The sequence below is a fragment of the Dipodomys spectabilis genome, unplaced genomic scaffold (genome assembly GCF_019054845.1).
Source record: "Dipodomys spectabilis isolate Male_0828 unplaced genomic scaffold, ASM1905484v1 ptg000034l, whole genome shotgun sequence".
In the NCBI taxonomy this organism is placed as follows: Eukaryota; Metazoa; Chordata; class Mammalia; order Rodentia; family Heteromyidae; genus Dipodomys; species Dipodomys spectabilis.
Window position 1 is genome coordinate 8,332,815 of NW_024870711.1, and position 18,196 is coordinate 8,351,010.

An 18,196-nucleotide genomic window follows, 5' to 3' on the forward strand; every position below is an offset into this window, starting at 1 on the left:
GCTGAGAGGTGCTGAGAAGAAAACAACAGGAAGTGGACTGTGGGAAGCACAGGAGGGACCAACTTACATGAGCAGATGTCAGACTCTACTTTTGTCCTTCCAGTTCCCAGGGTTGAGACTCAGCTACATACTCAGGAGTTCCTCAGGAACCTATCTATCCTACCCCTCACTTTCTACTACCAGGCTTGTCCTAGAACAGTTGCACATGGGCTTTTCTGAGCCCTCCAAAAGAATTCACCAGCTACCAATCAGGATCAAACTCTGGTACAGAACCAAAGGCTTCCACAGCCTACCCCACCTCTTCACCTGCTGCTCCCAGCTGCCTTGCTCCTGCGTTAGGTTTCCTGCACTACTGACTGCAGAAGCCCTGAGCTCTTCCCAGAGAGGCCCATCTCCATCTCAGCGTACCAGCTTCTGGGAGAGTTCCTCACCTTTTTTCTTTTTTTTTGTCGGTCGTGGGGCTTGAACTCTGGGCCTGGGCGCTGTCCCTCAGCTCTTCAGCTCAAGGCGAGCGCTCTACCACTTGAGCTACAGCGCCACTTCTTGTTTTCTGGTGGTTTTTATTGGAGATAGGAGTCTCACGGTCTCTCCTGCCCGGGCTGGCTTTGAACCGCGATCCTCAGATCTCAGCCTCCTGAGTAGCTAGGATTACAGGCGTGAGCCACCAGCGCCCAGCCCTTTTTTCTTTCTTCCTTCCTTTCCCTCCCTCCCTCCCTGCTGCCTCTCTCTCTCTCTCTCTTTTTCTTTTTCTTTGTCATGGGGCTTGAACTGTGGGCCTGGGTATTGTTCCTCAGCTCTTCAGCTCAAGGCCAGTGCTCTGCTACTTGAGCCACTGTGACACTTCTGGTTTTCTGAGTGGTTTATTGGATGGAGATAAGAGTCTCATGGACTTTCCTACCCAGGCTGGCTTTGAACTGAGATCCTCAGATCTCAGTCTCCCGAGTAGCTAGGATTACAGGCATGAGCCACCGGTGCCCGGCTCTTTTCCTTCCTTCCTTCCTTCCTCTCTCCCTCCCTCCCTCCCTTCCTTCCTTCCTTTTTCTTTCCTTTCTTTCCCTCCCTCCCGCCCCCTTCCTCCCTCCACCTCTCCCTCTCTTCTTTCTGCCACTTCTGGGGCTAGAACTCAAGGCCTGGACACTGTTCCTGATCTGTTTTCCTCTCCCCACCCCCACCCCCCATCCCCTGGTGTGGGGCTTGAACTCTGGGCCTGGGTGCTGTCCGAGCCCTTCCAGCTCAAGGCAAGAGCTCTACCACTTGAGCCACAACACCACTTCTGGTATTGAAGGTAAGAGTCTCACAGACTTTCCTGCGTAGGCTGGCTTTGAACTGCAATCCTGAGGTCTCAGCCTCCTAAGTAGCTAGGATTGCAGGCGTGAGCCACCAACTCCTGGCTTCGAGTTACATTTATTGCTCAAGGCTAGCATTCTACCACTTGAGCCATAGCACCACTTTCGGCTTTATGCTTTATCCTATTTATGTGGTAGTGAGGATTTAAATCCAGGGCTTCATGCATCTGCTAGGCAAGCACTGCCTGAGCCGTCTTTGAACTGTACCCACAGATCTCAGCCCCTTGAGTAGCCAGGATTACAGGCATGAGCCACCAGCACCAGCTTTCCTTTTTTTTTTTTGCCAGTTCTGGGGCTTAAACTCAGGGTCTGGGCAATGCCCCTGAGCTTCTTTTGCTCAAGGCTACCCCTCTACCACTTGAGCCACAGCACCATTTCCAGCTCTTTCTGTGTATATGGTGTTGAGGAATCAAACCTAAGGCTTCATGCATGTTAGGCAAGCATGCTACCACTAAGCCACATTCCCAGTCCCCAGCTTTCTAGTTTCTTTTTCTACAGGTGTTTTGCACAGCCCCTTGCTTGTCTAGCTCAGTATTCCATTCTAGTACTCCTCATATATTTTTTTTAAGTAGGGTCTCACTATGTAACTCTGGCTGGCCTTGAATTTTACAGATATGTACCATGTTGCCCAGCTCAATACGAAGTGTTTTTTTCTTTTGTGGGCAGATTACCCATAGCCATCCACGCATTAGGGCAGTGCTCTATTGAGTTACATCTGCAGCCTCCTGCAAAGCTCTCCAGGGGAAGCAAGGATAAGTCAGATGGAGATCTTAGGGCTGGGAAGGTGGCTCAGTGGTAGAGTGCTTGCCTTGCATGCATGAGGCCCTGGGTTCCATTCCTTAGCACCACATAAGCAAAAAGAAGAAAGCCAGAAGTGGCACTGTGGCTCAGTGGTAGAGCGCTAGTCTTGAACTGAAGAGCTCAGGGACAGCACCTAGGCACTGAGTTAAAAAAAAAAAAAAAGGGCTGGGAAGGTGGCTCAGTGGTAGAGCGCTTGCCTTGCATGCCTGAGGCCCTGGGTTCAATTCCTTAGCACCACATAGGCAAAAAGAAAAAAGCCAGAAGTGGAACTGTGGCTCAAGTGGTAGAGCACTAGTCTTGAGCTGAAGAGAGACAGCGCCCAGGCCCAGAGTTCAGGCCCCACTACCGGATCAAAAAAAAAAAAAAAAAGTCTTATTGACAGATGGAGATCTTGCTCTGGGTTTACAGGCTGCTAAGGCAATTCAAGTCCTGGGGCTTGAACTCAGGGGCCTGGGCATTGTCCCTGAGCTGCTTTTGCTACAGGCTACTGCTCTACAACTTGAGCCACAGCTCTACTTGCTGCTTTTTTTGGAGATGTGTGTGATTTATTGGAGATAAGAGTCTCATGGACTTTCCTGCCCAGGCTGGCTCTGAACCATGATCCTCAGACCTCAGCCTCCTGAGTAGCTAGGATTGTAGTTGTGAGCCACTGGTGCCCAGCAGGGATATCTTTTGAAGAACATCGTTAAGTAGCTGTACAAAAGAACCTCCACTCAATAAAAGTTTATGAATACAACACATCTTGATTATTGGGGGGGAAAAAAAGGTAAAGTGAGGCTAACGAGCTGTAGGAATTCAGAAAATTAAACACATTTCTCCTCTTCAATCCATTTCCACATTCTTTGTTTTGGATATTAACATTTATTTATGTAAGGTATTGGACTTGAACTCAGGAAGGGTCTGGGCACTGTCGCCGAGCTTTTGTGTTCAAGGCTGGCACTCTGCCACTTGAGCCTCAGTCCACTTCTAGCATTTTGTTGCCAGTCCTGGGGCTTGAATTCAGGGCCTGGGTGCTGTCCCTGAGCTTCTTTTGCTCAAGGCTAGCACTCTACCACTTGAGCCACAGCATCACGTCCATTTTTTTTCCTGTTTATGTGGTACTAAGGAATGGAATGTTAGGCAAGCACTCTACCATTAGACCACATTCCTAGCCCCTACTGCTAGCTTTTTGATGGTTAATTGGAGATGTCTCCTGGGTTTTTCTGCTCAAGCTGTCTTTGAACCTTGGTCCTCAGGTCTCAGCCTCCGGAGTAGCTAGGATTATAGGTGTGAGCCATTGTGCCTGGCTTCCCTTCGCTTTTTTATCAAGGCTGGCACTCTACCACTTGAGTCAGAGTTCCACTTCTGGCTCCTTGCTAGTTAAATAGAGATGAGCCTTGTGGACTTTCCTGCCCTAGATTTTTTTTTAAACCATGTAGACAGCCCACTCCTGATGGTTTTGAACTTCAAACCTCAGATTTTAGCTTCAAAGTAGGATTAAAGGCATGAGCCACTGATGCCCAACTAACCTTTTTTTTTTTTTTTTTTTTTTGGTAGTGGAGCCTGAACTCGGGTCCTGGGTGCTGTCCCTCATCTCTTCAGCTGAAACAAATCCAAATACAGAAACAAAAACTACAGATTAATTTCTTTTTTTGGGGGGGGGAGAGGTCCGGTCGTGGGGCCTGAACTCTGGGCCTGGGCTCTGTCCCTCAGCTCTTCAGCTCAAGACTAGCGCTCTACCACTTGAGCCACAGCACCACTTCTGGCTTTTTTCTTTTTGCTTATGTGGTGCTGAGGAATCGAACCCAGGGCCTCATGCATGCAAGGCAAGCACTCTACCACTGAGCCACCTTCCCAGCCCCCAGATTAATTTCTTGTAGGAAGAATTTACTGGATTGTTGGACAAAGACCATAAGATGAGAAATGCAGAAAAAGAAAACCTGAACTACACAGAACATGTTTTACAGTCTGTCCAAGAGCTGATTCTGGTTTTCCAGAGTCTTCTCTGGTTTCAGAGTAGGGAAATCTGGCCTTGAGGAAGTGGTTTATTCAACATGCCTCAGGGCTTCTTAGAGATGGGATTCTGTAAGGGAAAACAGTAGCTGTGTCCCTGTCTTTAGTTTTGAGGCTCATTTGCAAGCAAGGAGGGCAGCAATGGCCAGCCTGGGTCGGCAGCACAGGCAAAAGCTCAGGCTGTCTAGGAATGGCTTGGCTGTCATCCCAGCTGGTGCCAAGCGGGCATTCCAACCAAGTCTGGGTACCGCAGAGGGGGTGTCAGGGACTGCAGGGTAGGGAGAAAGAGATCTGGAATCACAGAGATTAAGATTCCCAAACTAAGGTATTGGAGGGAGAGCCTCTCCCAGCCAGGTGTGTGGATTGAATCCCAGTTCTTGCTCCTGTGAGGCAAGTGCTCTACCACTGAGCCACACCCCAGCCACTAACTAGGCTGGTTCCTTTTTCTCGTGTGTGTGTGTGTGTGTGTGTGTGTGTGTCTCTGTGTGTGTCTCTGTGTGTGTATCTGTGTGTGTGTCTGTGTGTCTGTGTCTGTGTCTCCTAGGGCTTGCACTCAGGCCAGGGCCTGGATGCTGTCTCTGAGCTTTTGCTCTCCAGGCTAGTGTTACACACGGAGCCACAGAGCTATATATATATTTTTTCTTTCTGGTTTTCTGGTAGTTTGTTGGAGATGAAGAGTCTCAGGGACTTTCCTGCTTTCCTTCCCAGGCTGGCCTTGAATCATGATCCTCGGATCTCAGCTTCCTGAGTAGGATGACAGGCGTGAGCCACCGGCGCCCAGCTCCTCCCTGTTACTGAAAATAAACGTCTCAGTTCTTTCCATCTGTTCTGGAAAACTAAAAAGCAAGTTTAAAAACCTTTCTATTGCCTTTTGGGGGGTAATTTTTCCTGGCTTTCCCTGTACCTCGGGTCGGTCAGGCTCTGGAACGGAGGCCGAGCACACGCGGGGCGGCCCTGGAAGCCCCGTGCTTCCCGCGCGGCGTCCACTCCTCAGGCTCCGCAGTCTCCGGCCCGTCGTCTCCCTCCGGGCGCCTTCGCCGGGCTCCCGCGCGGTCAGCTCCCGGCCGGGGCCGCAGGGGTGGCGGGCGGGCGTCGCCGGGCCGGCGGCGGCCGCGGGGTGGAGCGCGGCGCGGCGGGCGCGCGGTCCTACGGACTGCAGGGGGCGCTGTGCGCGCCCCGGGGCGCGGCCGCCCGGCGCAGCTCCTTTTAAAGGGCCAGCGAGGCACGTGGCTCGGGGACTCAGCTCGCGGCCGCCCGGCAGTTGCTCCGAGGCTGAGCTGCTCCCGCCCACAACCGCCACCGCCGCCCGCGTCAGGCCCGACCAGCCGGCCCGGGACCGCAGACCAGCGGGGACGCGGGAAGCCATGGCCGAAGCGGCGTCCGCCCGGGTAAGCGCCCCGGCCCGTGGACGCGGCGCGGACAGGGCCGCCGCAGACGCGTGGGCCCGCGAGGGCGTGGGTCCCCGCCTGGCCGCGGGAGCGCCCGCCGCGGCCTCCCGCCCTCCGCCCGTCCGGCCCGCCGCGGCCTCCCGTCCGGCCCTCCGCTCGCCCGGAACTCCGCGGCCGCCCGCCCGGCCCGCCGCGGCCTTCCGCCCTCCGCCCTCCCGGAACTCGGCGGCCTGGCCCTCCGCCCGCCCGGCCCGCCGCGGCCTCTCGCCCTCCGCCCGCCCGGCCCGCCGCGGCCCTGCCCGAAGCCGCCCAGTGAGCGAGGGCGCGCGCGGCCCAAACACCGGGCGCCCCGACGGCGGGCCCTGCGGTCCACCCCTCCGCGACCCCGGCCGGGGACCGGACGACGTCGCGCTGCAGACCCACACTGCAGCCGCGGCCCCGGCCTTAGGTGCACTGGAAGCCCCGAGGGGCGAGCGGGCTGTGGGCCTGGGGACCCAAGGCCGCTCCCCAAGTGGATGGGGCCCGGGCCGGGCCGGGCTAGGGCTGCAAGGCCGCCACCTTGGAGATTGCCTACGACAGGGCTTCGGGGTTTGGGCTTGGGTTTTGTTTAAATCATTTTTGCAGTTTTATCGTGCTAGGTAGATCAGGTACAGCATGGCTGATCCGGAGAAAGTAGTCCTCGGGTCCTTTGGACACATTAAAAGAACTTGTGAAGAGTTCCTCGATCAGTATCCGCTGTATGTTTCCCGGCAAAGTTTCGGAAAGGTGTTTCCTGGCTGTTTTTTGAGGGGAGCTTCCACTCCTTCCCTCCAGTTAGTGAGTGTGCTGTGCATCTGATGTTGGCTCCCTGAGTGCCAGGGAGAGAAAAAGAGGGGAGAGTCTGCAAGTTCTGACCCTGTTGGGGGTGCGTGGACTGGAAGGCCTTTAGGATCTGTCCAGTTACCTGTCACCCCGACCGGATGAAGCCTGCTTCTTCTCTTGGTTGTGGGATCTTTTGGTCCCCTCACTGGTTATTACACCTCAGTACCTTCCTGAACATTCCTTCCTGCATTTCTGTTCCTTTCCCTCACATACCTTATCCCAAGAAACTCCCAACAGGACTGATTTGCCCTGACTCTTGTTATCCTGATTTGTAGCATTGTTATTATAACTATAGTCATCCCTAGCTTGGGAGGCTGAGGGAGCCCTAGTGTTTACATATAACATCTCCAGAATTTTTTTTTTTTTTTTTGGTTGGTCGTGGTGCTTGAACTCTAGGCCTGGGCGCTGTCCCTCAGCTTTTCAGCTCAAGGCTAGCGCTCTTAACACTTGAACCACAATGCCACATCTGGTTTTCTGGTGGTTAATTGGAGATGAGAGTCTCATGGAGTTTTTTGACTGGCGGGCTTTGAACCGTGATCTTCAGATCTCAGCCTCCTGAGTAGCTAGGATTACTGGCGCAAGCCACCGGCACCTGGCTTCCTCCTGAATTTTTTATTCATTTTTGTACTTGGCTTGAGCGTTGTTTCTGAGCTTTTCCCACTCAAGGCTGGTGCTCAACTACTTGAGCCACAGCTTTTTGCTGGTTAATTGGAGATAAGTCTCATGGACTTCTCTGCCATAGCTGGCTTCAAACTGTGATCTTAAGATCTCAACTTCTTGAATAGCTAGGATTACAGGCATGAACCACTGGTGCCAAGCACAATGTTTGTTTTTTGTTGTTGTTGTTTTAAAAAAAGTTTTTCCCTATGGTCTGTTGAATCTTTGGAGCTAGAACCTTTGGATAGGGAGGGCAAACATTTCTATACAGAATTTTTCTTCTAGAGAAGGATCACATCAGCTTTTAAAAACCATCTCTATTGTCCCTTTACAATGATAGGTGTTCAATAATTTTTGCTGAATGAACACATTCCTTCATTGTTGAATAAGTAGCTACTGCACACCAGCCGTGAGACACTCTTCAAAGCTGGGTTAGCTGGATATAGGGACTCATGGGAGGCCATGCTGGCTAGGGTACAGCAGATAACAGGGCAGATGTGAGGTCAGAGGTTCGCTGTGGCGTGAAGTTTCGATGGTATTCTGGCTACCACTGGGAGCTTTTGAAGCGTTTTTACTTGGCCATGGAAATGGTGTTGGTGTTTGAAAAGAGTACTGACCACTATAGAAAGGGTGCTGGAGCAAAGATGAGAAGAGGAGAAATCAGATGAGTGGAATTGCAGTAGCCGGGACAAGGTAATGGCTGCGGGAAGGGAGAAACAGGGCAGATTTGAGATAATTTCAGAAGTCAGATAGATTCGACTCGATGGTGTGACCTAACTTGTGAAGGATGAGGGCAATAGAGAGATGAGATGTTGTTACTTTGTCTTTCCAACAATGCTCTCAGCAACATGAGCCAGGACTGGGCATTGAACGTGTTCTGGAAGGGTCCCATATCTGACACCCTTCTAATGATGGATGATGGAGAGAGAATGTGCACATGACTAGTTCATAGGGTTCCTACATCATCAGTGTCTTAGCTGGGCTGCTGCAACAAAATGCCATAGTCTGGATGACAGCAGAAATGCAGTTCTGGGGCTGGAAAGTGAAGACGAAAGCTGCTGATGTGGCTCCTGGTGAGGGCTTTCTCCCTGGCTTGTAGGGAGCTGCCTTGTCAAGGTGGAGGGAGCCAGGGTCTCTTTTTAATGCTGCTTCTCCTGTTTTACCCTCTGACCATATTGCCTCTTAAAAACCCTGTCTCTAAGTATTGTCACATTGATGATGCGGATTTGAGGGAGACACAACCTTTCAGCCCATAGCTGTCATCATTATAACCTACGCCCCGTTGCATAGGGTTCACCTTGGCCATTGGCCTGGGCTCCTGACTGGTTGGTGTCGCAGCCTCCCACGCCCTTAGCACACTGCTCTGTGCCCAGGAGGATTTCGCATGGAGCTGCACAGGGGCAGCAGACGTTCTTGTTCGCATTTGCATTATTTTGAGACAAGGTTTCATTATGCAGACCCAGCTGGCCTCCAGCTCCATGTCCTTTGGGTTTGAACTCAGTGATCCTCTTGCCTCATTATGGGTGAACAGCATGGCTGGCCCTGAAGTAGAGTTTGGTAAATTTTTATCCCCTTTAGGAACAGGTTCCCGGGAGGGACAAGCAGATGAGTGAAGAGCAGCCTCCCAGTCCTCCTTCGCCCCAGCCAGCGGCAGAGCAGAGCTCGTACCTCTACTCCACGGAGATCACCCTGTGGACCGTGGTGGCCGCCATTCAGGCCTTGGAGAAGAAGGTGGACTCCTGTCTTGCTCGCTTGCTGACTCTGGAGGGACGCACGGGAACCGCCGAGAAGAAGCTGGCCGACTGCGAGAAGACCGCCATGGAGTTTGGGAACCAGCTGGCAGGCAAGTGGGCCGTGTTGGGGACCCCGCTGCAGGAGTACGGGCTGCTGCAGCGGCGCCTGGAGAACGTGGAGAACCTGCTGCGGAACAGGAACTTCTGGATCCTGCGGCTGCCCCCGGGTGGCAAGGGCGAAGCCCCAAAGGTAGCCTCTGGATGCCCTGGAGTGGGGAGCCCAAGGGCCCGTGCCTGTGAGCGTGTGGGTGAGCGAGGTGACCCTTGTGGTTCCAGGTGCCCCTGACCTTTGATGATGTGGCCGTGTATTTCTCTGAGTGGGAGTGGGGCAAGCTGGAGGACTGGCAGAAGGAGCTCTACAAGCACGTGATGCGGGGCAACTATGAGACGCTGGTGTCCCTGGGTAAGACCGCCTGGGAGTGTCTAGGCCTTCATGCGTCTTTGCAGTCTCTGCTTTGCACAGCACACCTCTTCCCATTTCCCCTCCCTGCTCTGTGTGCAGATTATGCCATCTCCAAACCTGACATCCTCACCAGGATAGAAAGGGGAGAGGAGCCTTGTCCTGAAGACTGGTGGGGCCAGGAAAAGGGGAGTGAGGAGTCTGCATGCTCAAAGAAGTCAGGCACTGGTGAGTGTGGGCACAGGATGGGAGGCGCCTGTCTTTCTGGGTATCCTGAACCATCAAGGAGCTGGGAAGAAAGCTGAGGTCCTTAATCCAGAGTAGTCCACACTGCCGGCCAGGGAGAGGGCTTTCCCTGAGAGCCCCATGGTTCTGCCTCTTCCATGTGGCATGGGTAGGTTGTGAGGGCTCAGGGGCTGACGCAGAGCCTGGAGTCAGTGGGCGCTTCATGACTAGCTGATTGTCAGTAATGGTGTCAGCACAGCAGTACCACTGTCACCACTAGGCACCTTCAGGGGTGTCCATATCTACCTGCCCCCAGCTCAGCCTGCAGCAGGAAGCCACTGCCACACAGGTGAACTTCCAAAGGATGGGTTCTTGGGGCAGGCTAGGCCTGGGGCCTGTTCTTCCCATGGCTCTATGGTATTTCCCGCCAGAATTTAAAGAGAAAAAAAACATTTAATTTAAATAAAAAAAATTTGAGCTGGGCCCTGGTGGCTCACACCTGTAATTCTAGCTACTCAGGAAGCTGAGGATCAAAGTTCAAAGTGAGCCCAGGCAGGAAAGTCCATGAAACTTTTTTTTTCTTTCTTTTTTTTTGTCGGTCATGGGGCCTGAAGTATGGGTCTGGGCGCTGTCCCTCAGCTCTTCAGCTATAGACTAGCGCTCAACCACTTGAGCCTCAGCCCCACTTCTAGCTTTTTCTGCTTATGTGGTGCTGAGGAATCGAACCCAGGACCTCATGCATGCAAGGCAAGCATTCTACCACTGAGCCACCTTCCCAGCCCCCCATGAAACTCTTATGTCCAATAAACCACCAGAAAACTGGAAGTGGTGCTGTGGCTCAAGTGGTAAAGTGCTCGCCTTGAGCTGAAGAGCTGAGGGACAGCACCAAGGCCCATAGTTCAAGCCCCACGACCCACAAGAAAAAATAAATTTGAAAGTAAGTAGAAGCCAGGTGCTGGTGTCACTCCTATAAAACCAGTTACTCAGGAGGTTGAGGTCTGAAGATCACAATTGCAAGCCAGCTGGAGCAGAAAGGGCGTTGAGACTTTTTTTTTTTTTTTTTTTGGGTCTGGTCGTGGAGCCTGAACTCTGGGCCTGGGCGCTGTCCCTCAGCTCTTCAGCTCAAGGCTAGCGCTCTACCACTTGAGCCATAGCACCACTTCTGGCTTTTTCTTTTTTTTTTTTTTTTTTTTGGGTCCGGTTGTGGGGCCTGAACTCTGGGCCTGGGCGCTATCCCTCAGCTCTTCAGCTCAAGGCTAGTTAGTGCTCTACCACTTGAGCCACAGCGCCACTTCCAGCTTTTTTCTTTTTGCTTATGTGGTGCTGAGGAATTGAACCCAGGGCCTCATGCATTGCAAGGCAAGCGCTCTACCACTGAGCCATCTTCCCAGCCCCTCTGGCTTTTTCTACTTATGTGGTGCTAAGGAATCGAACCCAGGGCCTCATGCATGCAAGGCAAGCACTCTACCACTGAGCCACCTTCCTAGCCCCATTGAGACTCTTATTTCCAATGAACCACCAAAATGCCAGAAGTGGAGCTGTGGTTCAAGTGGTAGAGTGCTAACTTTGGGCAAAAACAGACCCCAGGCCCTGAGTTCAAGTCCCAGGACCAATATAAAAAAAAATAAAAACGTGGAAGTAGCAGGACAGTGAACCTCCCAGCGATTATCATCTAGACTTAACAATCATCCAGATTTTTGTGTTTCGTGTCCTTTTCTAAATGTAACTGCACAGCACTGCCATCTCCTGTTCTATACACCCCTCCACCTCCTGCAGATATTTGCTGATTCTAATAGCTCAAAGTCCACATGCTGCATTTGGTTTATATAAATCAAAGTACAAGAAAGTCCTCCCCTCTCCCTGCCCACTAGCATCCAAAGAGTCAGGTGGGTCCTGTGACTGAAGCGTGTCTCGGGAGGATTCCTTCTGCTGGCTCAGACCGGGAATGCCAGGATTTGCAGTGTTACTTTGGCTCTAGGGCATTGCTGCTCTTTCTGTGCTGTCAGTGTCCCCCCATATCCAGCTGTACCAGGCCTCAGTTTTTCCTTCCATGGTTAAAAACTTGTTTTTGAAGCTGGGTACCATTGGCTCATGCCTGTCATCCTAGCTACTCAGGAAGCTGAGATCTTAGGGTCAAGGTTCAAAGTCAGCCCTGGCAGGAAAGTCCGGGAGACTCTTATCTTCACTTAAACATCAGAAAACCAGAAGTGGCGCTGTGGCTCAAGTGGTAGAGCACTCACCTTGAGCTGAAGAGCTCAGGGACAGTGCCCAGGCCCCGAGTTCAGGTCCTATGACCAACAACAACAAAATATTGTTTTTGATCCTTGGCCCTTGAATTGTCAGGGTTTCATATTTTGATGTAGTTTTTCCCCGTCAGTGTTTCGTTGTGCTCAGGGTCAGCATCTTGTGCTTTGGACAGTTTAGTAAGATAAATGCTGTATTTGTTCCATGAAGAATTGAAAGATGAGGCTGTAGAAGATGGTAGGCTAACATTTCTAGGGTCTACTGAGCTTGCAGCTGTCTTTGGGTTTATCCTGGAAGTGCTGTTTTGGAGATCTGGTGTCATTTCTGTAGATAATGCGTGTGGAGCAGCGCTGCCGCTGTCCACTGTTGCTTTCCTGTACATGAAGGGAAGTCAGCAGGGACGCTAGCCAGCGCAGGTCTAGCCTGGACATCATTCTCTCCTCCTCTAACATGCCAGCTTATGTCATCAGTCCCCTGGGAGAGAAATGCCACTGAAGGCAGAGTAGACAGGTGCCACCTGTGTTGAGTATTCTGTGGACCCTGCAGTTCAGGAAAAGCCAGTGTGGACAGTTCCAGCTATGTGTGTCAGCAGGACCACTTTCATCAGTGATTCAGGATTTCCTGTGGGAACATTTCTGCTCATTGATTTCAAACTGTTCTCAGTGCTTGGAGACCAGGACTGTGGACCTTCGGCCCATTTCCTGTCACATGATAGATCCCTTCAGCTCTTTTACCATTAAGCTTTTGCTGATATTCTTTTTTTTTTTTTTGTCAGTCATGGGGCTTGAACTCTGGGCCTGAGCACTGTCCCTGAGCTCTTCAGCTCAAGGTGAGTGCTCTACCACTTGAGCCACAGCGCCACTTCCATTTTCTTGGTGATTAATTGGGAATCTCAGATTTTCCTGCCCCAGCTGGCTTTGAACTGCAATCCTTAGATCTCACCCTCCTGAGTAGCTAAGATTACAGGCGTGAGCCACCAGCACCCAGGTGATATTTCTTTTATCTCTCTTCTCAAGTTGCTTCCTTAATCAAATGAGTTCCTTTGCTTGTGGAGGGAGGGCACTGTGATCATTTGGGGGCTGTATCACTTAAAGTTTGTAAATGATGACAACTGGGTGGTTGCCCAGTGCAGCCGGCACCCGAACAGCTGGTGGCATATGCATAGCTGTTTCTCCTCTCTGCCTTAAATAACCAGATTCTAGACTCTGCTGCCCTGCCCTGCTCTGCCCTGCAGGGTCCTCTCAAAGACCTGCCGGGCTGTGCACAGCGCTGTTCCCTGACCTGGAGGCTTTGGTGGGGATCCTGGCTGCTGCTCCTCATCACACCCTGTCCTGATATCGCAGGACCCCGGGGACTCTGCAAGTAGTCACTCCTCACGGTCCAGCCACGAGGTAGGGCAGCCTCGGTGTGGAGCTCAGTGTCATCGATTTGCCTTCCCCAGGCCTCCCTCCACAGCCACAGTGGGTCCCTTGCTCTGACAACCCCACCCAAGAGGAGCCAAAAGATCAGACCCCTGCGCAGCAGCGAGATGAAGTAAGAAGACCCTCTCCTGGGCCAGGCACTGGTGAGTGAGGAGAGCTGGGGCAGTAGCACGCATGGCACCAAACCATGGCACCAAGAAGCACGCTTCTCCCCTAGTCAGAGGAGAGCAGGGGCTGGGGGTGCAGTTGGGCTGAGCTTGACAGGGTCCTAGGCTCCTGGGAAAGGTACTTCTGACATGGGCCTCAAGGAAGGTTCAGGAAGAGGTCTAGTAGAGCTTTGGGGGATCTGGGCATACCTGTCTGGCTGGAGCAAGAGTTGGGCCCAGGTTGGGCCTCCTGGGATCTTTTTTTTTTTTTTGGGTCCGGTCATGGGGCCTAAACTCGGCCTGGGCGCTGTCCCTCATCTCTTCAGCTCAAGGCTAGTGCTCTACCACTTGAGCCGCAGTGCCACTTCCGGCTTTTTTCTTTTTGCTTATGTGGTGCTGAGGAATTGAACCCAGGGCCTCAGGCATGCAAGGCAAGCACTCAACCACTAAGCCACCTTCCCAGCCCCTCCTGGGATTTCTTACGGTGGTCACATCCACATGCACGGTGCTGGGGCTGCTGGTGGGGTTCTTTTGAGAGTCCTGCTGGGAACCCTAGCTTTAGTCACCTCTCTAGCATTCCCTCTCCCTGTCCTGCTACTGTTCTCAGGCTGTTGCTGTCTTTCTTCCTCTGAAACAGACACAGAGGGCACTGGACATGAAATGTGGCAGGGGACTGACCCCCAAGGCCTAGTTTCCTTCTGTCTCAGTGTTCACTGGGCTAGTCTGACTTCTGCCCCTTTCCTTCCTTCTTGCTGTTGGCCTGACTTCCAGTTCCTGTTGCCTTCTTCCCAGTGGTTTTACCTTGTTCCCTTGGAGCGTGACTCCCACTGTTGTGCGGGGCAGCCCCTCCCTTCTCTGCGCTCCTCTTCCCTGGCCCGTGGGTAGGTGTGGGCTCTGCTCAGGACTTGGAGGGGGGGGACCTTCTCAAGGCCATGTCCGTCCCAGCCCATGGCAGTCCTAGGTTACCCTGGGGCCTCCACAAGCCCTCTGTCCGGCCGCCCTCAGAAGCAAAGGCACAGATGGAAGTCTAGGCCTGCAGGGAGCTTGGTGATGTGACCTGGCCAGCGCTTGTTACCTCGGAAGCCCTCTACATGGACGCATAGCCTCCTTGTCCAGGCAGGCCCTTGTGCACATCCAGGGCCTGTAGGAACCGCTGTGGGGAAGACCCTCATGGGTGCTCTCTCCAGCAGATTTCTCAACAAGCTCCAGCATTCTGTGTTCAGTTAAACAAGAGGCAGAATCTTCCGAGGAGGAGTCACCCACCTCCCCTCCCAGGGGTGTCCTGCCTGGTGTGGGGCCAGGTGAGTGAAGCCGGTGAGAGTGGAGGAGGTCTGCCATGGGTCCTGATTTTCTCCGTAGTGCTCTGGCCTGGCTGGAAAGGTGCTGTGGCTCACTGCCTCTGTCTTGCACTTCGCTGGTGTTCAAGTGTACAGTGCGCCTTCAGGCGTTTGGGATGTGGACGGGCCCCTCCCCATCGGGGTGCTGCTCATACTCAGCTGTAACTCTTGGCACTGTGCTTGCACCGCTGCCACGGCTGGACTCTTTCAGAGCTCTGCTTCCCATGTCTCCCCTCCACCTCTCCATCCAGCTGTCTCCCTAGACTGACCCCTGACCCTGCAGGCCTCTGGCTCTGCAGCTTTCTTTCCCCTCCCATGGAGTTCTTGGCTCACCCTCTAGGAATGAAGCTAAGGTGGCAAACAAGGCTGGGTGGCAGGAGGTGGGGGAGGGTCTTTCTGGTGTTGTGCATGTGTGGACCTGTGCCCTGCTCTGTGGGTGCCCAGAGGTGGTGGGAGCAGGCTGGGCCTGGTGGGAGCCCGAGGAGCCCGTGGTCCATGTGGAGCCGACATGGATTCCTCTGCCAGGTGGTGCGGTGACCGTCAAGACAGAAGCCCAGTCTGAAGATGAGACGGAGCCCGAGCAGCTCTTCCTGGAGGCCGCTAGCCGGCCTACCTGTAGAATCCCCAAAGGGCCCAGAAACAGGACTCGAGGCTCCCGGCGGCGGCACCATGGCCAGGGCATGTCCAGGGTGTCGGTAGGGGAGCCCCAGGCGGCGGGAGCTGCGGGGGAGTCGCCCCGGGTCCTCCCCCGACGGCGGGAGCGGACTTTCCCCTGCCCCGACTGCGGGCAAAGCTTCCGCCTGAAGATCAACCTGACCATCCACCAGCGGACCCACGTGGAGGAGGCCAGGGAGGCATGGGACGGCGCCTCCTCCAGCTGGGGGCAGGACTCCTCCACCCTGGAGCCCGGGGAGGTGGTGGTGCCCGGGCCTGTCATTGGCTGGCTGCCCGAGGAGCCCACTAGCCGCCGTTCCCTGGCTGGCCGGGCCTTCCTGGGGCGCAGGCCCGCGGCCACCAAGGTATACCACTGCAGCGAGTGCCTGCGCTTCTTCCAGCAGCGCAAGAGCCTCCTGCTGCACCAGCGCCTGCACACCGGCAACAGCCAGGGCTGTCCCGCCTGCCCCTACTGCGGCAAGGCCTTCCGCCGGCCCTCGGACCTCTTCCGCCACCAGCGCATCCACACAGGCGAGCGGCCCTACGGGTGCCCCCAGTGTGGCCGGGCCTTCAACCGCAACCACCACCTGATTGTCCACATGCAGACCCACTCGAGAGGCCAGGCAGGCCTGCACTTTCCCATGTCCTCTGGCCAAGGGAGCCCGCCCTATGGGGAGGAGGGCTGACCAGGCAGGAGCCCTACCTCCCGCCCCCCAGCTACCCTGGCAGGACCTGTGCTGTGTATCGGGCCTTTCCTTGTGCCTGATGCTGGTTCCAGGACTGTTCCAGAGAATCTTTTTTCTTCATTGAAATGGGAAGCAGCAACTCATGGTGACCATGTGTGTATGACAAGGTGCCCCCTTTTCTAGTTCCTGTTTGTCACTCTTTGCCTCCTTTCCTACATTCCTGGCTTGTAAAGATTCTTTAAGGCTTTAGGGGACACCAGTTCTCAGTGGAGTCTTTGGACAGCACCATGGTTGGGGGACCAGATTGAGGCCCTTCCAGGATGGGGTGAGTCGGACCTAGGGCACTGGTATGGCTCTGGCTCCTTGGAGGTCTGCCTGTAGTCCATGTGAAACCACAGCCAGGACAGACCCCTGAGGAAAGGCACTGGAAATCTTTTCTTCTCACTTTGAGACTTCTCTGTATGAAGCATTCCTCAGACTTTTATTGTTTGTATTTGCATTGGGGACCAGGATCTCCATGTGGGGCAGATGGGATCAGAGAGGAGCTCAGACCAGACCTGCTCTGGGCTTTACGTGGCTTTGGCTGCTGTACTGGCGCCTGTGTCTCCCGCTGTTTCCCAGCCGTGGGTGCCCCCCCCCCCTTCTTAGTTCCTCTGCTGCTGGGCTGTCTTCCATTCTATACCTCAGCTGTCTTCCGTTCTCAGGCTCCTTGGGATTGTGTGACTCATTGAAGGGACTCCCAAAGATGCCTTGAGGAGGCAGAGAAAGCCTAGGTAGACCCTGAGATTAAACTTGGTCTGGGAGGGGCTGTTAGCTTACCTGGACGCGGGCCTCCAGGCCTGTTTAGTCATGGTAATCAGTTCAAGCTGTGGGTTAAGTTGGGCTGGGAGTTCTGGAGCAAACCTTCAGCCACATCTTATTAGGTGCATCGCACCTCAGAGTTGCCCATGTCAAATTAAGAGGCACTGGCAGAGAAGAAGCTTTTTTTTTGGGGGGGGGAGGGGCGTCGGTTGTGGGGCTTGAACTCTGGGCCTGGGACCCATCCCTGAGCTCTTCAGCTGAGCCACAGTGGCACTTCCAGTTTCCTTGTGGTTAATTGGAGATGAGAGTCTCAGATTTTCCTGCCCCAGCTGGCTTTGAACCGCAATCCTTGGATCTCAGCCTCCTGAGTAGCTAGGATTATAGGCATGAGCCACTGGTGCCCAGCAAGAAGCTTGCTTTTTGTTCTTCTGTTCTGCCTGAAGGCCTCCTTTTTGTTTCACATTGAAGTTTATCGCTTTTAACCCCAGACAGAATTCCTCAGGAAGGACTTTTCTCTTCCTGGTTCAGTGAAGTAAGACTTTCTCCCTGGGCTGGTGCCCCAGGGGCTCTTTCACCAAAGAACAGGTTCAAATTGAGTAAAGTCAGGCTAGTGCCCACCTCATGAAGAATTCTTGAGGATGGCTGATTTCTTGTGCCTCATAGTCATAGTACCTTGTTTGCTGCCTGTAGGCTAGCCTGGTATGTATGGGTGCTTCTGAAACTGGGGTAATGGGTCCCCAGCTTTCCTGATAGTTTGCTGATCTATTTGGCACAGCATTTTCAGGCTTGCTTCAGGTAGTTTGGGTGCCTAGGGCTGTGTCACTTCCTGTTGCCCTTTCGGCACTGGCCAGTCTCCCAAAACCCTGAGTAGACTTGAGGTCTAATGGCAACGTTGTCATCTCTTGGATGCATGTTATGTGCAGGTCCAAGACTGGTCACCCATGATCATCTGTGTTGGGGGTCTTGCTCATCTGCTCTCCCAAATCTTGCCTGGGTCCCCACAAGTTTGAGCTGTCAGCAAGTGCCAGTGGGAGGAGGCACAAAAGGAACCTCTTGCCGCTTAACCCTCAGCTTAAAAGCCAGTCTCAGGGGTTGTTTTGGGAGTGCTTCCAGGCTATGAGTTCTGCCCATTTCCTAGGCCTGCTTCTCTAACGGTAAGGCCCTCTGTAAATACGAGTACTCAAAGCACAAGGCTTTTCCTGCTTTTGTTTTTCAGGGCATGCAATGTGCTCAGCTCCGGGCTCGGCCTATTGATTAGGACGCACTCTGCTGGCTGGGGGGGTCGGGACCCAGGTTAGGTCCCAGGCTCTCCTGGCGCTGTAAAACAAAAATGACTGGGTCATTAAGGACTGAAGTTGGCCGTCTCTGGCCCCAACTGGTGCTCAATAAACGTGTTGGCAGAAATGCATGCAAATGGCCTGGTTGCTAAGTGGGAGTGGCTGGA

At 53.7% G+C, this 18,196-nt stretch overlaps 1 protein-coding gene across 1 annotated transcript; it reads left to right on the plus strand.

Moving 5' to 3' along the window:
- Positions 1–5,396: 5,396 nt before the first annotated feature.
- On the plus strand, positions 5,397–18,160 carry Znf783 (zinc finger family member 783). The gene is made up of 8 exons (XM_042677149.1): positions 5,397–5,527; positions 8,630–9,028; positions 9,115–9,241; positions 9,341–9,466; positions 13,149–13,271; positions 14,465–14,575; positions 15,137–16,276; positions 17,969–18,160. The coding sequence occupies exons 1-7, from the start codon at positions 5,504–5,506 to the stop codon at positions 15,949–15,951; spliced, it is 1,725 nt and encodes a 574-aa protein (XP_042533083.1). The 5' UTR covers positions 5,397–5,503; the 3' UTR covers positions 15,952–16,276; positions 17,969–18,160.
- The last annotated feature ends 36 nt before the right edge of the window (positions 18,161–18,196 follow it).

Bases quoted from the DNA above. Each gene is read 5' to 3' on its own strand.
- Znf783 (XM_042677149.1), top strand. From the start codon at position 5,504: ATGGCCGAAGCGGCGTCCGCCCGG. The intron at 5,528-8,629 runs GTAAGCGCCCCG...CTTTAGGAACAG, and splicing joins CCGAAGCGGCGTCCGCCCGG to GTTCCCGGGAGGGACAAGCA. The intron at 9,242-9,340 runs GTAAGACCGCCT...CTCTGTGTGCAG, and splicing joins TGAGACGCTGGTGTCCCTGG to ATTATGCCATCTCCAAACCT.